Raw genomic sequence first — 20,000 nt, 5'->3', positions numbered from 1 at the left:
TAAAATCCCATTGCGTCATTACAACTGACCAATCAGGTGCCTCTCTAAAAAAATAGCTTTATTTCTGTAACTTAAAGATACGTCACAAAAGCGACTAGTTTATCATATTACCAAAATGGATAACGTTGATCCGTGTTGTTAAAAATATAAAACATCACATCAGTAAATATCCTAAACTTATTTCAAAGTTTTTAAGGATGTCTATTCCTGCCATGCACGGCTGTCTACACAGGGGAATTTTCATATTAATAATGTAATAGGACCGAGCGGAGTCAAGAGAGGATGAGGTAAGAAAACGAATCCCCATGCCCCACTTTAATTTCTCGTTCCCAATGCCGCGCATATTTAAAATTCCATGACGTCATTACAACTTGCCAATAAGGGGCCGCTCTAAAAATAGTTGCACGACTAAAATTAGATTTTAAAAAGTTATCATTGGAAGAGGCCTTTGTATGGGGGATCCGTTGTCTTACCTCATCCTCTCTTACTGGAGTACAATTTAGTGAGTATTTGGGCGAGTAATTTCGATTATCAATTAATGGTAACTATTACAAAATTCGAGAAGATGACGGTGACAAAATTTCTAGATTTTCCCCTTCTCTTAGTTCTTTTCTTTCCTCTTAGCCCGGTTGTTCGAAAGCCGATTAACCTAATTCAGGATTAGCGTAAACTTTTGTTTTAGGTTTTCAACGTTTTGGTGAAAGGTTCTTTTGCTTATTTTTGGTTTTCACGATGGACTTCTGCCAATGAAAAGTTTTGCCTAATATCAGCGTTGAACAGCATTTGGGAATAGAGAAATGAACTTCTTGGCTATTTTTTTAATCTGGGATTAGCGTTAATCGGCTTCTGTACAACGGGAGAAAGATAAAAGATTCAAGTACAAATAGCGCGCGCTTGATGACGCAAACAACAGTCCAATGGGCCATTTCCGCGTTGGTGTTTGTTATGATTATGATTAATAATGCTAATAGGACTCAGTGGAGGCCAATTTGGTCTGTAATCGTGCAAGTGATTAACCAAATTTGACGACCGCGTAACGGGAGTCCGATTTGTTTAATAGTATGATTACAGACCAAATTGGACGACACAAAGTCCTGTTACCAATTAATCATAACCATTACAATTTCTCAGAAAACAAAATTAATGTATTCCTTTTTCACTGTCCAATGTTTCAAATTTGGCTATTTTAGAAAATCCCCAGTTTGGTAGGGTAAGTGGTGGTTGCTATGGTTATTGTTATAAATTCTGTCATTGGTGAATTAAGCTGAGTGCACTTAATATGATTGGCTGATGTAACTGTCCGATTTGAGGTATCCGATTACGGACAATTAACCCTACACAATAATTAGATTGGTTAGCTTGGTTATGATTAATGACGTAATCGTAACTATTACAAAACGCGAGGAGAAGTAATTCAATCTTTTTGTGTCAAAAAGTTTAAATGATATTCAATCTGTTTTGCAAACAGTAGGAAAACAGCAAGAAATACCCCACCCTAATGCATGTGATTGACGCACGAATGTCGTAGGTGTCCAATTACAGGAATCCAATTTCAAATTGGATACATGTAATTCGACACCAACCTGATCGCGCGCCAATTACAAATAGGGGCTCAAATCACTCGCACGATTACTCCTTGAATTGCACTCCACTCAGTCCAATTACTTTTACAAATCAGGGCTGTTGATAACCAATCAGGTTTCAGAATTTTGTAAAAGTTTCGATTAAAAGTGAAAATTTAAAGGTAGTCCTTCTTCCGAGTTGGACCTTATGGTGCAATGAGACACCAATGATCATAAGGTAATTACCAAAGCGTAATCAAAACGAACATCAGTAAAAGCTTTTTCCGGTCCGGACTATTTTGTCCTCTTGAAGGTATTATTAGAGTTTTAGAGTTTCAAAAGGAAAAATACGTCCTCTTCTACCAAGTTAAGATTCCTTAAAGGGTAAATTGCTTTAGAGTTATATTTTTCATTGAAAAAAGCAATCAGCACATCTGTATCAGTTAAAAAGTACTTACAGAAAGCAAGGACAAGCCAGCTTAGGATGACAGTTCTTCTTCTCTCCATCTTACATTCAGTCTTCAAAAGAAATAAATAAACAAACCGTCATTACTGAATTTGCTCGTGTTAGCTTTGGCTTGCATACCACCCTTTGACACTCGATGGTCTTTCTCTCTGTTCTCACTTGGTGTAATATTTCTCCCTGTTCTCTCTGAAATTTTAAATCAACGTTTTTATGCTCGGGAGTTAAGATCTCGTTCACAAGAACTGCTTTGTATCCCAGGATTAAGTACTGTGACTTATGGACATGGCACGTGTTGCAGGTCCTAAACTGTGGAATGAGGTTAATACATGTAAAGAAGATCAAAAAAACTTAAGGGCCACTGGTCTATTGACCCGTAGGCCTTTGCTGGCTATGGGTCTAATTGTTAATTAGTGTAATAGCGCTATAGAAATCATTAAATATATCACTATTATTATAATTATTATTATTATTATTATTTATAGCTGGTGATGGAACGAAGATGGCAGCTGTTCGCAACCTGTGAACTAAGGTGACACCGTCAATTACAATATCCATTTTCCGGCAAACATGAAGACGACAAACCCCACACTCATTTTGTGACTTGACGTTTGCAACCTTATTTTGGAGTTCGCGATAAGACGAATCTTCTTGGGAAAATGATCCATTCCAAGGTCACGTTAGTGAATACACGTTAGTGAAATCTGACGATAGTTCTCTCTAAGATTCCTATTTCCTTTCTTGTGCACCGGAGTAATATTGGCGTTTTTCCACATTGTTGGTAGCTGACCCAACGAAAAAGATGTATTCAAAAGTAACGCCAACGGAGAAGATAACACCTGACTACATTCTTTCAGAATCCGTGGCGATATGCCGTCTGGCCCAGGGGATTTATAGATATTCAAAGTTTTCAACATTTTTGCGACCCCTGCAGGGGAACAATAAATGTTGCATATATTCTGATTAGTGACATAATCAAAATCTGGAATGTTAGCTTGGTCCTCAACAGTAAATACCGACGAAAAATAATGGTTCATGCTATTTGCAATACTAATATCGTCATTTAAAAACTCGTCGTTAACTTTCAAGGATTCTAAATCGCTTGATCCTTTTCTCTTGGATTTTACATAACTCCAAAAAGGCTTCTGACTAGTGTTCGATTTTAGCTCCTCGGTCAGATTGTTTATATACCGCCATCGGGCGGAATTGCACACCTTTTTTAGCTGATTATTAAACTTACGATAATTGACCCAGTCAGATTCCTTAGACGATTTTTTAGCTCTCTTGTAGAGTAGTTTCTTTTTTCGGCAGAGTTTGATAAGTTTGCAGTCAATCCATGGTGCATTTGTGGATCTCTTGACTTGATGTTTTGGAATACATTCGTCAACAGCTGATAGTAGCAGATCCGACCATGCAGACCAGACAAGATCGATGTTGTCTTCAAGAAAAGCACAGTGCCAAGGGGTGTAATTCAGGAGATTCCGAAGATGTTCCCAGTCCGCCTTTCTGAAGGAATAGGCCAATTTCTCGGACCTACGATCCCCGTAAGAAGATCTCGATAGAAGAAGATTTATCGAGTTGTGGTCGGAAAAAGGTTGACCAACGGTTAGGTCGTGTACTAGGTCAGGCGAAGAAACAAAAGCTAGGTCTAAGATGTTCTCTTCTCGAGTCGGGTCCTTGACTAGTTGGGTAAGGAAATTGTCGTGAATAATTTCGCATAGCAGCGTGGTGTGGTCTCAGCTCCTTGAGGCGCAGTTAGATTCCCAGTTTATTTCGGGCATATTGAAGTCTCCTAAGAGTAGCAGGTCGGTGTTTAGTGTCGAAAGAACGCTATCAAGAGCTGTTTGCAGATCCAGCAAAGAATTTATGTCGCTTTTGGGTGGCCTATAGAATACCCCTAAGTTAACTTTACCGTTTCCTAAAACAAGAATGTCTACAAAGAGTAGTTCAGAATCACATAGAAGATCTTCTCTTTGGAAGGCTTTAACTGTATCCCGCGTAGCTATTAACACACCGCCACCTTTACGGCCATTGTAAGGACGGTCTCTTCTGAACACCGTGTAATGTGAAGGAAACAATTCGCTGTCTGTTATTGTGCTGTCTAAATGGGTTTCCGTGAAAACCATAATATCGTAACGATAAGTAGCGATTTCCAATTCCAACAGGGCCGTCTTGTTAACTAAGCTTCTTGAATTAGCATAGAAGATAGATATATCAGATTTGCGATGTCGATTTCCGTAAGCCACGTTGCTGTCATGATTGCGATTACTTGCGCGGCTCGGACACGGGTGAGGATGGACATCTCCATGGGAGATGATACGTTCAATATTGAACACCGCGGAGTGATTGCTGTAATAGGGTATCCTACTTTGAGCGAAAACCTTCTTCTTCAATCTTTCTGTTACACTTGCAAAGTTCCGAAAATGGCGGACACAACAAGACGGACTAAAGAACACGTGGCCATTTCTTTGCGGGTTTTCACGTAGAAAGCCAAGAAAAACACTACAATCTATGTAGTCGTGTGGTTTCGCCGTACAAATATCCTGGTTTCGGAGCGGTAGGAATAAGAAACACAAGCGGGTTAAAAGGATACTCGGCGGAGCAGCACTTACACGTCCGACCGCCATACCGAGGAACATGATCATATATTGTATTGTGCTTATGAAATGTCAGCATTTAAGTCAGTGTTAATGTACACTAGGTATTTTTGGTGCTTTAAGACATTTTAACCGTGAAAATTGAAAGAAAACATTTATGTAAATGAAGAGAAAGCTGTATCAGAAATACAGATATTGATTAATAAAACATTTCTTTTGTATCACCCATCATGAATTATTAATGAGTTTTAGAAGTAAACATGGTGCCATCTTGAACTTCCTTGTACTAAATCGAAATCGAGACCCGTATATAAACCATACTTGTTTTGCATTTTAACAAGCACTGGATCGTCTCTGTTTCTCATCGAAAAGACCTTTTCTTTGAGGGTTTTGAGGCTGTTGATGAAACTTGCGGGAGATTTTGGTTTTGACTTCATTCATAGGATGCGTTTATCTTGGTCCGAGGAACTCGCATGCACACAAAAACGTCTTTCAGCACGGGAAACCGGGCTGGAGAGTTACATGACAATTTTCTAGCCTGGCTTACCGAGAGCGCGGCAAACGGGCCTACCCATCTCATTTAAAGGAATCGAAATTTCACAAAGGAAAAGAAGCACTACTAGAGATATCGGTAAAGCAGGCTAACCCGTTTAAACGGGCTGCCTCTCCTCATATAAAAGGGCCCCTAGATTAGCCTTTGCGACCTGCCGGTCTGCTTAAATGTACATTTGTTTAGATAGTAAAGTACGTAAAGCATGTATGAATGCATGAGCCTGGCGCATTTGTGCCAAGTTGTTAAGCTGTGTGATCTCAGCGGAAAACTGGTTCCTAAGTCAGTCGTTAGCGCTCTTAGCCTGAGCCAACATGTTCAGTTGTTTTCAAAAAAACGCGGGGTCAGATATTTTCATTTTCGTTTGCGAAAGCACGAGAAGATATATTAACAGGTAAAAGACAGGCAATCGTATTTCTTAGCTCCAAGTCGTATTGCTTCGCCTGTGATATTCTAGTGCTCCATCATATATACTGCATCATAGCTTTAGTTCCAAGAGAGTACAGAGTACCGATAGATCAGCGCGCTGGACTAGGAATCCATAGTTTAAATTTCCTGATTCAGGTCATGGTCTGACTGCTATTTCGTTCAACGTCTTGCTACGCTTGTAAAAGAAGCTAATATTTGTAGTTGGGTTTCTTTGAATGATTTCTTTCATTGGCTTTTAAAAGCCCCCAAGTAGAGCGGAAATTAACATAAATTATAATTAACAACATGTTAATACCGAGTAAAACGACCCCGGTAGCCTCGCAGCTCCTACAAGGTCTCACCTTATTGGAGACCACCCTTGAGGTTTAACAAAAGAACAAATAACAGAAACAATGGACCCTAGTGGATAAAGTTGCAGCCCTTTTGTTTTAGGCCTAGGGTCCATTGTTTCTGTTATTTGTTCTTTTGTTAAACCTCAAGGGTGGTCTCCAATCAGGTGAGACCTTGTAAGAGCTGCGAGGTGACGTAAAACGCGAGGAAAAGAGTCACGTTCTCTCGATGTGATAAATTTATTTTTCTTTATGGTCGCGCTCGAGATTATGGCTTGAAACGTTCACATTTTGAGGCGAAAACCTGGTGTTGGAGAGGAGACCTTGTGGTAGTTACGATGTTCAACATCATTGGCGACCAGGCGCTAGTAAGGGACTTCAGAATATCCAGCATCGTTTGAAGAACGAAGCTATTCATACGCATATCATTATACTTGAGTTATAAATAATTGCTGAGCGATGTTTTCGATTATCAAGGTAATTAAATTACTTAAATTAAAGAGGTGTGAAAATATTAAGGGTTTGTTTCTGGTAACATAATAGTAGTCTTTACACCAGATTGTAAGTAAACTTGGAAAAATATCAAGTCAAGTCATTGTTTTCTTACCTAATGCATTAGACACAAATAATGCAAATACTTCAAGTGAACTTAAGCACTATGCATGTTAGTAAGCTGTGATTGACATGTTTGGATCTCCTGGCGCCGGTCGGTCGGATGGTTTTCAAGTCAATTATTTCATGCTTGCATCGTCTGAAATTTCCGACTTTAATGAGATGCAAAGTAAAACTTAGCCTCTCTTAATTAACTCTTCCTTAACAGCCAAGCGTAAAGACTACCATAAATCTACTGTCAGGTAAAAAGTTTGGCGTGTTGAGTTTGGGTTGCATTTTCCTGATGTACAGCATCTCGTAGATCAAAGAGTACGTCCTTTTGCGGCATTTCTTTGGAGTCGAAGCCGAGTCCTGTAATTTTCAATAGCAGAGTATTTATGTTCAATGATTCGTTGAAAGAGATGCCGGGATGTGTACCCAGCATAATCGTCATCACACAGATCACAGCCTAGAAACTTTAGACAACGCAATGATGTGTTTACAAGAAATAAAATTATTGATTAAATCAAAGTGACACAGGCCAAACCTGCCACCAATAACTGACATTGCCTAGTGTCTATAAATATGCTTATGTGATCCGCCTGTGTGATGCAGATTATGTTGGTTACACTTCCTGGTGCCTCTTCCAACGTATCGCCAAACACAAATATTCTGGCATTTACAGGACCAGTTTACAATTCTAAAGGAATGCTGTTTGGTCAACGAGATGCTGTACTTGAGGAAAAACACAACTCAAACTTAACACGCAATCAGATCCGTTCGTGCAAAACTCTCTGCATGACAACAGATTTATTATATTTTATCAGAACCTAAGCCTCGATATTTTTACCCCCCTCTTTCATGTATATATATCTATCTCAATAATCGACTTAGTATTTTAATTAGCTTCATGACAGTCCTCGAAACGTCGCTCAACAACTTTGAAATCGCTGAGTTCTATTCTTAAATGTTTTACCAAACCTTACGTTATGTGCATTATACAACATTCGTAAATGTATACTGTCATTTCGACTAAAGTAACCTTAAAACAATGCTGGGATACAGTTAGGCTTGCCTAAAGCCTTTAAACTGAGATGTCATTGAACTATTTCCTACCTTGCATGAGAACTTACGGCCTTTCTGTGGACGCTGTAAGCGATAAGGCCCAATTGGCACACGCGATGAACAAGTCAAGTGCTATATCGCCGAAGGCTCTTTTCCTTGGTCTCTTGTGCAAAATCTCAAAAGACGGCTGCGGAAGTAAAATATATGTAAATGCAAAAAAAGTAAATGCTTTCTTTATAGTGAAACTGCATTTAGTTATCAAGCTAATTCGTAGGCACCCCACTTTTTAATAATAAAAAAAGAAACAATTGATTCAACTTTAACAGAAACGTGATTAAGAACCCCAAGTGGGAGGAGGTAACCAGTTGGCTGTTTACAAAGCGTGATAGAGTTGAATCCGGGACAACCGCATGCACTGGCAAACCCAACCCCCTAACCACTGAACCACTGCACCCCTATAGCTTCTTTCTATTTTTACAATTCATTACTGATGCTATCAACATTATGTAGACAAACGTTTTTGTTTCTCCATGCAAAAAGCAGCATAGAACAGGTGAGACTTGGGCCGCGACTTTTAAAAATTGCCTCAACTAAAAGCCTTATTTTACATTACACCTCCGAGCGGCCACTGCAGTCTCACCAGTTCTATGCTGCTTATGTAATCGATGGAAGAGTCCACATGTTGCAAGTCCAAACACATTCTATTGTTTTCGGGACAAGCTTCCTCGGGAAAGCTGCTTGAAGTGTCCTGTCTGCTATATATGCAAATAGGTAGAACTTTTCAAAACTTGCTCAAAACAAGACGCCTAAAAGCGTTTCCGTGGGATGCACAAACAGTCAACACAAATTGCCCAGTTACAGCAAGCCACCATGCTTAGTCACAGATAAAATTTGGAAAGAGGTGAAAGTTTACCAAAAAGATGACCCTGTAAATTTAAGTAGCTGCCACTTGTTATACAGAAGAGAAATAAAGGTTATCTACTATTAGTAAGTTTTCATCTCCAACTATTGCATTTCTAGCTTTTTGATTGGCTAAAAAACTCCGACTATGAGCCAATAGTCGAAGTTTTACGTCATATGGAAAATAGTGCGCCATGATGCTCTTTCCGGACGCTTTGTAAAATTGTGGAAATAAACATCGGCGGCAAAACCCGGTTTGAGAATTTACTAAAACAGTTATTCCATTCGCCCTTGTTGGACATGAAGTGATTATAATCAACTCGCGCTACGCGCTCGTTGGTTATTTTATCACTTCATATCCAACTCGGGCTAGCTCATGGAATAATTGTTATATAGACCTTACTCACGATGGCCACCATGTTGGATTTGCTATTATCATGCAAATTAGCTACACACTTCTGAGGGGCAAACGACACAAGTTCGAGAGGTTATAACGAACATCTTAGGCACACAGATGATGTTTTTCACGTTCATTGAATGTTTATCACCTAAGTAGTAAAATTAAACAGAATGATTACCCAAGTTACTTCAATGTTTTTTTAGTGAAAAATTAGCAGATAGCGAAGCAGAAAGTGAAAATGTCAAAGGCAATCAAAAGATATAAAATTATTATAAAAGGTACTTAATTCTAAATTCTAAAATGTACTTTTAGCAATGTTATTTCAATATTTCGACGAGCCGATTTTCTGCTATTTGCCTTTTTTCCAATGTTTGCTTCCCAGCATAACACATGGCTAATTTGCATGACAATTTGAATACCAACATGGCGGCTATCGTGAATAAGGCCTATTGATACCACTGAATTTGCCAGTGGATGTAATTCTACACAACAGCGATCGGAGTTTACTTTTACTAATATTCTCGAGGAATGTCAGGATATTAAGGTAAGATTTCTTTGAAATACTGAATGACGATTGGCCACTTCATTTACTTGCTTTGGTTTGTGTACAAACTGAATTAAAATTAAGCTTACTCACAAACAGTGAAAACAAAACCCCTTTACTCTATCAGGAGGTGAAGAGGAATAATCCGGTGTTCATTATTCCACGCTCTACTATATGTTTGCTGACGATCATTGCTCAACTCTGGCAATCTATCTGATGTCTCCTGTCCTATTCAAGATAGTTTGTCATGGATCTCACACTGGTGCAATAAATGGCTTTTGAGAATAAACTCTGTGAAATGTGAAAGTATGAGAATTACAAGGTCCAAAAGTCCAACTCCGTGCTCATACAAAATCAATTCCACATAACTTAATCAAGTTCATACACATAAACACCTTGGAGTCCTACTATAATCCGATCTATCTTGGAAAACGCATGTACTTACAGTTGCTGCTAAGGCTAACACAATTCTTAGTTTACTAAAGCGTGCTTTTGGGAAATGTTTAGAGGCAATAATAACTGGTTATAAAACAATGGTACGTCCAATCGTTCAATATGCGTGTCCTGAGAAGAACCCTCGCAATATTCTATTTGCACAAAAAGCAAAATCCTTAAGATGTATGACTGGATGAATGTTGCATGTTTTTTGTTGTTTGATTTGGTGAGTTGTGTGCATAATACTGTTCTGATTCTCTAGAATTTTGGACTAAGAATTTGTAGGATTGGTTAATTCATGTCTTCTTTGCAAGCAGAGTTACAGTCTGGTACTGTAGTCTGGTAGTGTACACAGGTTTGCTGTATGGCCACCACTGTACACAAACAAAATTAATAATATGCTAGTATTAATACATTTTTTTTATTCATAGTGAGCAGAGGTGAAAAGTAGTAGTAGAATTAAACTTCGGGCTACACTTCGCTTAAGTGACCATAACACTGAGAGAGCAAAAGCTGAAGAATATTGAACGTATTCAGTTCTCGTATTCTTGGCATTCCAATGTTTTCCTTGTTCACACCAACAATTCTGACGCTTATGTCAATTGTGAACCAGCCTTTCGTTGTACGGTAACCGTTGTGTATTTAAAAAATAATGCGAGTGAAAATAAGTTGCAAACTGACCCAAAGTAGTTTCCTGGCATGAAAGTATTAAATTATTTGTAAGACAGTGAATTAAGTTTTCACAATAAACTTCATTGTCTACTAATCACATGCTAAAATTAGTCTGCATTCTTTGTGCTTTGAAATCAGGAACAAATAACATTTTCAAGTGTTCTTATCCACAGCTTTAAAAACACTCTCACAGAACAGAACTATTTTGTTAAAACATAAAAAATTAAACCTTGTTTTTACCCTTAAATAAATGCTAACAATCTTGAAGGTCCGTAATTTCGAATTCTTGATCAATACTTGTCATTGACCAAATATTTCTAACCGAATAATAATGATCACCTTGCATTCATTTCTAATTATTGACAATTATGAATGATGCAAGATGGTATAAAGCAATAGCTAGGTTCCACCCATAATAACAAAATAAACTCTTTCTTTAACTTTAACATTTTCAACAATAACTGAGCCTATCTAATGGAAAATTAAAACCACACCGGGTAACTGCAATTAAAAATTTCCATACACTCTGAAACGCTTCAAAATAACTATAGTATGCAAATTTAACGTGACATTAATGATATATTCTGTTTAATATATGTTATAATGACGTGTATTGGCAGTACTAACAAATATCAGTTACAATTAAACAACTTTTTGATTGTCGATAAAAGGGAAGTGTTCCATGTGTAATGAAATGTAAACGTGCACCTTGTGGATAGCGTTTCTAAAACGAGGGTAAGGGTAAGACCAAGGGTCAGGGTAAAGGTAAGGGTATACAGAAAGTATCCTAAACATGCATAAAAGCTAACCTTTGGCCTAATTAGGCCTAAACAAAAGTTTAAGGTTAGCTTTTATGCATATTTAGGATACTTTCTGTATTCGTATCCTTACCCTTACCCTTACCCTTGGTCTTACCCTTACCATCGTTTTAGAAACGCCGCCTTGTGGATTGTACCAGCTTAGACTGGACACTGAAAATATCGACTGTACTTGAACTCGACTTGTTCACCGCCAGGGATGAACGTCTCAGCGTTTCGATCCATGTTGCAAATTTTAGAAGTACCGAAAATGTGATGTGATGTTAAGTTATATATTGCACGGCACAATATTTCTTACCTTTGCACATTGGTGACCTGCAACTTCTATCTACATTTGTTCCAACAAATTCGTAAACTTGACGCCTCATCCGCTCCATGATCGAGCCAAAAAAGCAGAGTTTTCTTTCCTTGCGTCAATTCTGCACTCCAAAAAGGTAGGTACCATCCTCGAAATCGCGCAAAATGTTCTAAATGTCATACAACCGCCATGATGGCGCAATAACATATCTCATGCTCTCTCCGAGCTGAGTTCAAACAGCGGATCAGGTCTGGAAAAGATCTTCTGATAACACTTTCCACAGGATATGGAATTTAAAAGAAAGTGTCATTTGTGACTGCGAAAAAGAAGAAGAAAAAGGAAAAGAAAAACAAGAACAAAAAGTCAACCACGCGAGATCACCCATCCAAGTACATTAACTCCAGCCAACAGGGCTTAACTTCAGCGAGAAACGCAAGCACATTCGTGGCTAATTGCCATATCAGACCACGCGTATGAAGAAAAAAAAGGAAAAAGAAAAAGGAAAAGACATGCGACCAGTTTTTAACCGTGGGATGCATATTTCTCTTGAATAAATAAAATGCACACTTAATGTAAGTCAAGGGACTAAAAACAGATACAGTCGAACCTCTTTTCCAAAATAACAAAAGTTTCCAAAAATCAATATATTTGATACCTCTTGTAAGCGATAGCTTCTCTTAAGCGACCGCTACCACTATTAGAGCTAATATTTTGAAAGGCTCTTTTCTATTTGACCTCCCGTAAGCGACCACTTGCATGACAAGTAATAGAGCGGAAATTGGATAATAAGGCGTTGTAACATCGCATTCCAGGGTAGTACAAGAGAGGGAAATTTCTTAATGGAAAGTTCCGGATTTTTTCTGGCAATTGACTTTTGACACGAATAAAACATTTAAAAATTTAAAGAAAAAATGCACATACACTTACTCTACCTTAAGTGTCATATCATTACAGAAAATTAGAACTGATCAGGATTTCCTGATTAACTGTTCTCTTAAAAACAGTCAGTTTCACGGAACACCTTCGGTATGAAAATCGTTATTCGGCACAGATTCCACAAAACTTCCTATTCAGTTTAAGCCATATCCAAGGTTTTTATTTGAGCCAAGGCATCGATGTCTTGTTGTTTTCACATGGGAATTCTAGTGCATACAAGGCTTCTCTATTGGGCCGTTTTCCGGTCACAGCCACTTCGCCTTTATTGATTCTTTTTTTAACTTGAGAAATTCGGTTCTACAGGAGAGGTAGTCTGTCAGATGCGTAACATGATACTCTGAATAAATTCTTTGAAATAACTACGTACACTTGCGGTTATTTATAAATTTATTTCTTCGAGTTTGTTTGTTTGTTTTCAAATTAAGGTTTGTCGCGGGTGAGAGGTTTAAGAACCTTTCTAGCAAGGACTGTACATCGATCCAAGCACATCAATTTGGGCAAGAGAGAATTATGAGCAAGAATGGCACAGTCGGTTAGTGCGTGGCCTTGGTGCAAGAGGTTCTGAGGTCGATTCCCGGATCTGACACCTTGTTTCGACTTCTTTCCTTTGAGTGTAGCTTAAAAGAGTTAAAAAGCTTTAAATACCCGTAAAACGGAGCACTGATGGAGAGGGGGGAGTAAAATGAGCGCACCGTCGACCTCAGGTTTGTCGATTTAATTACTGTTACAAATTATCGACGTTAAATATGGTCGCTTTACTTTATGCGATAAGGTTTACTGCCAGTGATTGTCTAGGATATTCTTGAAAGTCTTGGTTTCTGATGGCTTTAAAAACGCCATCGACCGGATTTTGAATAGGCAAGAAGAAGAATGAGTAAAAGAACTATTGCTTCTTATGTGGGATACCTGTGGCAGGTCACGTTTAAGATTTACTTGAGTGTCGTTTTCTTCTTCCGAAAAACCCCATCTCTTTCCTACGGCAAATCCATATGGGGGATCTTAAGTATGAACATAGAAACAAATGAAAATAAAAGTCAAGCTTGCAATTTTCACTAATCAAACAGAAACTTATACTAATGCTTCTTTGAAACTTGTTACACTCGGTTTTCTCACAATGTCTTCTGATTATGAGTTTCAATCCCTTACAGTATTTCATGGGAAATAAGAGAACAGTTCTAGAAGGAGGAATTTAGTGGGCGTGAGAGTTTAGATGTCTACTCCCTAGCTCCAATGCTGTCGGTGATGGCATACCGTCGTGCGATATGACACCGCTTTATGTAGTTTGTATATTATTCATAGCCGCAGAACTGTTCTTTTACTTTCAAGTGATTTCCATCCAAGTCTTTACAGCATTTCGCTAACACTTGATGTCCTGCGTTAATTCCTAATGACAAAACGTGCTGCGTGTCGCTGCACCATTTTCATTTTGTTGATGTTTGACTTCTGTTTGAAGTATTTTAACCTGAAGTGTTATTTGTGGCACTCCTTGTGCGTGAAAACGAAAAATTTTAGTGCTTTGTGTTCGACGTTCACCTGAGCTTACCGATAGAAAGACAAGGGTGGAAAGCTCCAGCACCGAGCCCATTTTCACCGACAAATTCCCATCGTGCGGGTTTCAAATCACGCACCAGGCAATCTGAAACCCAGAGGTTTCTTCTCATACCATTATATATGAAATCCGTCCGAAACTCGAAGCGCTAGACCTCAAAGAATATTGAAAAATCCCGCATTCGAGGCTCCAAGGATGCTTAGCTGGATTTTCGTGTGCCAGTCGCCGTTTACTCCTCTCTGACTGGATGACAAGAACAATCACCCAATCAGACAGGAGCAAACAGCAAACGGCACACGGTTTGTTACTACAACTAAACAATGTAACTTATGAGGACAAGCAACGACTTCTTTCAGGTCCTTGTTTCGAAAATGGCCTCTTGTGAAATGTCCCACAGACTACAAACAACCGGAACTTTCAAAAAAATATTAGGAACGCTGTGGCTATTGTCAAGATGTTAATAACACTAGATGACAGGCAGTGAGAACTGTATAGTTGTAATGACAAAGACTGATTAAAAGCGAAGTTCATAATAACAATAATCACAATTTGCTCTGCTTCTGTGCAAACTTGAGTGCAATGTTCTAAACGCGATCAACACATCGCATTCTTAGCACGCGAAAGCTATAATCTGCTAGGAATAGATCGTTTTTAAATGGATTTTTCCCGTTGCTTTCAATTTCAGCTGAGGACGACTCGTTAAGTTCGCTTATTTTCAGATTCGATAGCAACGGCAGGACTGCGGGGAGCAAGTAATTTCTCTGTGGGAAATTTGAATCAACTTACTAATAGTTGCAAGTTTACGTATTTCAGCAAACCCTTATATCGGCTGTGCTTTTAAAATTCTTAGGGAAATTCCACTACAGACAAATTCGTGTAATTTAACACAAGGAAGTGGGTCATACTTAGGATGTTTCGTATAGGACATACCAGTCCATTGAAAAAAAATCATTGCGCTGAAGAGACAGCTGGTTGGCTTTAAGTATGCCCCTTGCTTTACTCATTAGTTGGTCGATGTGAGTATATAAATTAGTGGGACCATTCACAAAGGTGACATCAAGTAACCTCAAACTGTTCTTGTGTTCGATGAGCTAGAGAGATGCAGGAGCTGATTCGACTCTTTTCCCTTCAGTAACACCATTTACAAAATTTTCGTGGGGCAGCAGGACTACATACAGGAATGCTCGAAGTTAAATAATATGCAAATTTAATCAACAGGAAGGATGGATACTGATTAATATCATTTATATATCATAATAGAAAAAAAAAGATAGCATCGAGAACTGTCTCTTGAGCTACACCCCTCCAGAGGAATATGTCATCAGTAAAAACGGCATCCATCCGCTCCACCCTTTTTTGTCACCTAAAAAGTTATAAACTTACTAGTCACATGCGGGTTTAAGCCAACAGTCTTCAAAATGCAATGAGATACAATCTCGGTATTATTAGTCTTTGACTGTCCATTTAATTTGTAGTGTGTAAAAACACAACCACCATAAAAACCAGCTTAGAGTTGTTGAGGCTAGCGTGTCATATGTTTTATTTAAAGAAAGTTTTACCCACCTAACTACCTACCTTCCTACCATAGTCGCAGTGGAATCATGTGCCCTACTATCATCATTCCTTCACCTGCTGTCTATCAATCCACCAGTGTTTGCCTTTGGAGAGACTTGGGCAAATGACGACCTCAAACACTAACTCACACACGAAAAAAAAAATCATAAATTGTATCACACGGAAGCCCATGAGTAGGAGCCGTCCTACACGGTGGCGAGAAGATATGAATTTTATGTTCGTTCTTGCCACCGGAACATAAAATTCATATCTTCGAGCCAACGTGTGTAATGTTCTTTTTATTATATGGAGACTAAATATTGAATATTTCCGATTTTATTGTGTTGTGTTAAGTAGTCAAGTCACTTTTACAAATACGGCTGGGCTTTATGAAAAAAGGCGGGAAAAAAAAGGCGGGAATCGTGACGTCTTTGAACGATACGACACTCGCAAAGGTGACATACGGAAAATACGCCACTCGGGTCCCGGATGAAGTGGCGTATGGAATCTACGCGTGGTTAAGTTCCCAGTAAAACACTCTCCTCCATATAATAAATCAAGTTACATTACTTTGTACAATTTGCATACATTGTTTTTGCTATATTTTGTCTTCGTTTGACAATAACCTTATTCTGATTGGCCATTTTAAACAATACGTGAAGAGCCGAAGAACTCGTGGCGTTCTAAAAATTGAAATACACGCGCAAAAGTTGACTCTCCGGGCTTGTATGGGAGAGGCAAGCTCCTACTCATGGGCTCCTGATCATATTATATGCCATATCACACTATTCATATTGTAACGCGGTACACGCCCTTCGAAATATTGGCTTTATACAATATATTTCTTCATTATTATCACAGCCTCGCCTTTTTTTAAAAATGATATTTATGATTGCTGATAAGATCCTTCACCAGCATCTGCTTCTTCTGCTTTATTACCCTGCAGTCCTTGCTTACAAAGTTATAAAGTGCGTTACCTTAATCATGTCACCAAGGGTTAGGGAAGTGGTCTTCATCAGAAGTTGGCCAGGTCTCAAAGGGAGTCTTGGGCACCAGCTGCAGTTCCTAGCGCTTAATAGTTCATTGGCACTGAAAAACAGGTATTTATTTGCACTACTTAATGTTTAATTCTCATTGAGCTCTAAATTTCTTAATTAACTTCGTCAATGCTTGCTGTTCTTCTTTCCTGCACATGCGGCAAAAAGTGAAGTTCAAACTGGACTTAGCAGATAGAGACCGAGGCAATCCGGATCCACCTGTTTGACGAGTTTTTTGATAGCGGTTTTTTATAACCGTCTGGTTTGCTAATTTTTTTATCCATTACTTTGATGCAGTATACTTGGGTTATTTCAGTAAGTCAGCTTGATAAATATTAACTAAATACGATAAAAATATCGCGTTCTACCGGACACCACGGTGAGCAAACATTTCGGCCTGTTAAACTCAAAGACTCGGAAACTCATCAAAACTGGCCGGCGAAATCTTGTGATGAAAACACTTTCTTTGATCCATTACTAGCATCTATCAAAACTTGACGTTAATCTTGTGCACAAAATTGCTGATCTTAAGCGCGCTTAATTCATAAAAATGGAATCTTCTTCCAGCATATCTTACCCGGCATTCTTTCACTCTACATTCGTGGGACTTCTCTGGGGGCAAAAACTTAAAATAGAAACAAAACAAACAAAAGACGGTATAGAAAAGAAAATAAGAAAAAAACGTTAGTTCAAGTCAAGGACTGAGCAACGAGGAGAACATAGACTTAAAGGCCGTTTACACGACAGAGAAATTTGGTCCGGACCCGCCAAAAAAGCGGTACGGACCCATAAATTTTGTAAAGAAGTGTTTCTTTACAAAATTTATGGGTCCGTACCGCTTCTTTGGCGGGTCCGGACCAAATTTCTCTGTCGTGTAAGCGGCCTTTTAAAGGCCCTTTACACGACAGAAAAATTTGGGTCCGGATCCATCGAAAAAGCGGTACGGACTCATAACTTTTATAAACTCCAGCATTTCTTTGCAAACGTTATGTTTTCGTACCGCTTTTTTGACGGGTCCGGACCCAAATTTTTCTGTCGTGTAAACGGCCTTTCAGCGATTAATACCCCGAGATTTTGAGAAAGGCTGTTGAGACTTTCAGTAACGATATTTTTATCAGAAATCTATTCTTAGGTTCTCAATTAAAAACCACAACTGAAATAATATGTTCACAAAGAATTACTTCATGTTTCTACTCTTGTAGTCTACGTGTATATGAAACGGAGAGAAACGTATTCGTAACGAAAAGAAAGGTCCATCGTCTCTACCCAAATATCAACATGGATCTGATTCTAACGCAATCGTGAAATTCCCCAATGGTAATTGCTGAGGGCGATCTCTCTTCAAATTTTTTATCTACTTTGGAAAAAAATTGTGTTGCCTCAAAGCATTCTTCAGTAGTCAAATCCCCTGTGAATAAGAAAAAAACAACAATTATGGACTTACAAATGTAAAAGAAAAGGAAGGGGTTGTCTACTGCGAACATTAGGGACTTTAAGATACAGGAACGCGGACGTCGCGAAAGAGAACCGGAAGTAAAATGACACCTGAGACCTTCACTGCGCATGAACAAAAGTTGGATGTGCTGCGTTCTTGCCGTCGATGGACGTGACATAAAGGCTTTTTGCATTGCTGATAGACCGTGAGTAAATTGGTGGTCTTTTTGGTTTCTACAGACCTTTTCATTAACAGTGCCTGTGTTATTTTGGATGTTTAAGTATCTCCTTTGTTATTTTTTATTTACAAAGTCGCTTAAAAATACATACAAGACAAAAATTATGCTATTTTTCCGTGTTGCGAAAGTGGCCTCTGTGCGGGGAAAGCGAAGCTATGTTGCTGGAGTGTTCATATGGAAATAATTTCATCTCGGTAACTGGGCCAGCCCAGCTTCTCGTATGAACACATCGAAATTTATGCATAAGAAAGAGTATAAGTGGCGAGGCGAGACCTCAGAAACCAAGCCAGCCCGGTTGACCGGCTCATATGAAGAGGCCCTAAACATCTGCTAAAATTGCTGAAATATCGTTAAAACAATGCAGAATGGCAAGACATAACACTTAGCAATCTCGGCAGTAGCCTCTGTTTTGTGAATTACTCATACATTGACTGATTTCAGTTTCAGGATCTACCCGGGAATGGCTTCGAAACCCAAGTAAGTTTTCAGCGGTAATTTGTTGCATATGTATTCCAAACGTCCCAAAGCAAGTCTCATCTTGTATTTTTGAACCTAGAGCTTCATTTAGCTAGGGAAATAAGCGAAAGCCAAAAATGAAAATGTCCTTTACAGTGAAGACCATCCGAATAGCCGGAGAGAAAACCTTAAAAAGAAGTTATTGACAACAATTTTCAAGTGTTATTCTTGGAGTCAAAGCACAGTTACAAGTCAGCAAATCTTTAAAAAAATATGCAGGCTATAGCACATTTATCAACAGCAGAAGGCAAGAATGGAAAAATCACAGACTTTAAAACTTTTTGCTGTTTCAGGCAGTTTTTGTGTGGCTGGAATTTTCTGTTCCAATAATGTTCAACATGTGCATCAACTGGTTATTTTTAGGGTATTATTATTATTATTATTATTATTATTATTATTATTATTATTATTATTATTATTATTATTGAAGGAATTCTTGTTTACCTTCTTAAGAAACTGAAATGGTTGGTGTATTTTTTACATTGCAGAATTATGAGCTGGACACCTCTACATGATATTGTTTTGTGTAAGGAGATCATATTTGTGAATCCATACAGTGCCAAAAAAAAGTCTGTTCAACGTCGTGCATTGTGGCAGAAAATTGCTGACAACCTTGACAGTGTGAAAGATCCTCATTTTATTGTTGACAAGAGAGCAGTTCGAGACCATATTGGAATCCTTATTCAAAGATTTAAGAGGCAAGAAGCTCAGGAGTTGAAAGAAAGTGGAATAACCCCAGAGCGTACCGAGCTAGATGCTGCAGTTGAGCAAATTAGAGCCATGGAGGAGTCAGCTGACACTGAGATGCAGGAGGCAATTGATGAGAACAAGGAAAAGGTAGAGGCAGACAGGAGAAAGGCAGAGGATATGCGAGAAAAGGCGATGGAAACAATGGGAAAAACTCAAAAGCGGAAATCAGAAGAAGGAAGCAGCAAAGCGAGGAAGAGCAGGAGAAGTGGAAGTGAGGCAGTTGAATATCTCGAAGAAAGAGCAGCTGAAGATATCAAACTGAAAAGTCAAGAAATTGAATTGAAAAAGCAAGAAAAGAACCAGTTGCAAGCCCTCCAAACTCAACAAACACA

General features: G+C 38.6%; 2 protein-coding genes across 2 annotated transcripts in view; one reads left to right on the top strand and one right to left on the bottom strand.

Moving 5' to 3' along the window:
• The window catches only part of LOC138039699 (uncharacterized), a 229,285-nt gene extending 213,391 nt beyond the window's left edge, over positions 1-15,894 (bottom strand). The window contains exons 1-3 of the mRNA XM_068885545.1: positions 15,714-15,894; positions 7,638-7,773; positions 2,021-2,081 (exon numbers count right to left, since the gene is read on the bottom strand). Coding sequence (XP_068741646.1) covers positions 2,021-2,069 — 49 coding nt within the window. The 5' untranslated portion in view covers positions 2,070-2,081; positions 7,638-7,773; positions 15,714-15,894. The remainder of the gene's footprint in view (positions 1-2,020; positions 2,082-7,637; positions 7,774-15,713) is intronic.
• Positions 15,895-18,862: 2,968 nt separating this feature from the next.
• The window catches only part of LOC138041872 (caldesmon-like), a 1,560-nt gene continuing 422 nt past the window's right edge, over positions 18,863-20,000 (top strand). The window contains exons 1-2 of the mRNA XM_068887556.1: positions 18,863-18,879; positions 19,407-20,000. The exon at positions 19,407-20,000 is cut by the window's right edge and continues 3 nt beyond it. Of these exons, the coding sequence (XP_068743657.1) occupies positions 18,863-18,879; positions 19,407-20,000 (611 nt within the window). The remainder of the gene's footprint in view (positions 18,880-19,406) is intronic.

This window comes from Montipora capricornis, chromosome 3, assembly GCF_036669925.1.
Source record: "Montipora capricornis isolate CH-2021 chromosome 3, ASM3666992v2, whole genome shotgun sequence".
NCBI lineage: Eukaryota > Metazoa > Cnidaria > Anthozoa > Scleractinia > Acroporidae > Montipora > Montipora capricornis.
Note: the sequence above shows the minus strand (reverse complement) of the source record. Positions and strands in the feature narration are given on the sequence as shown.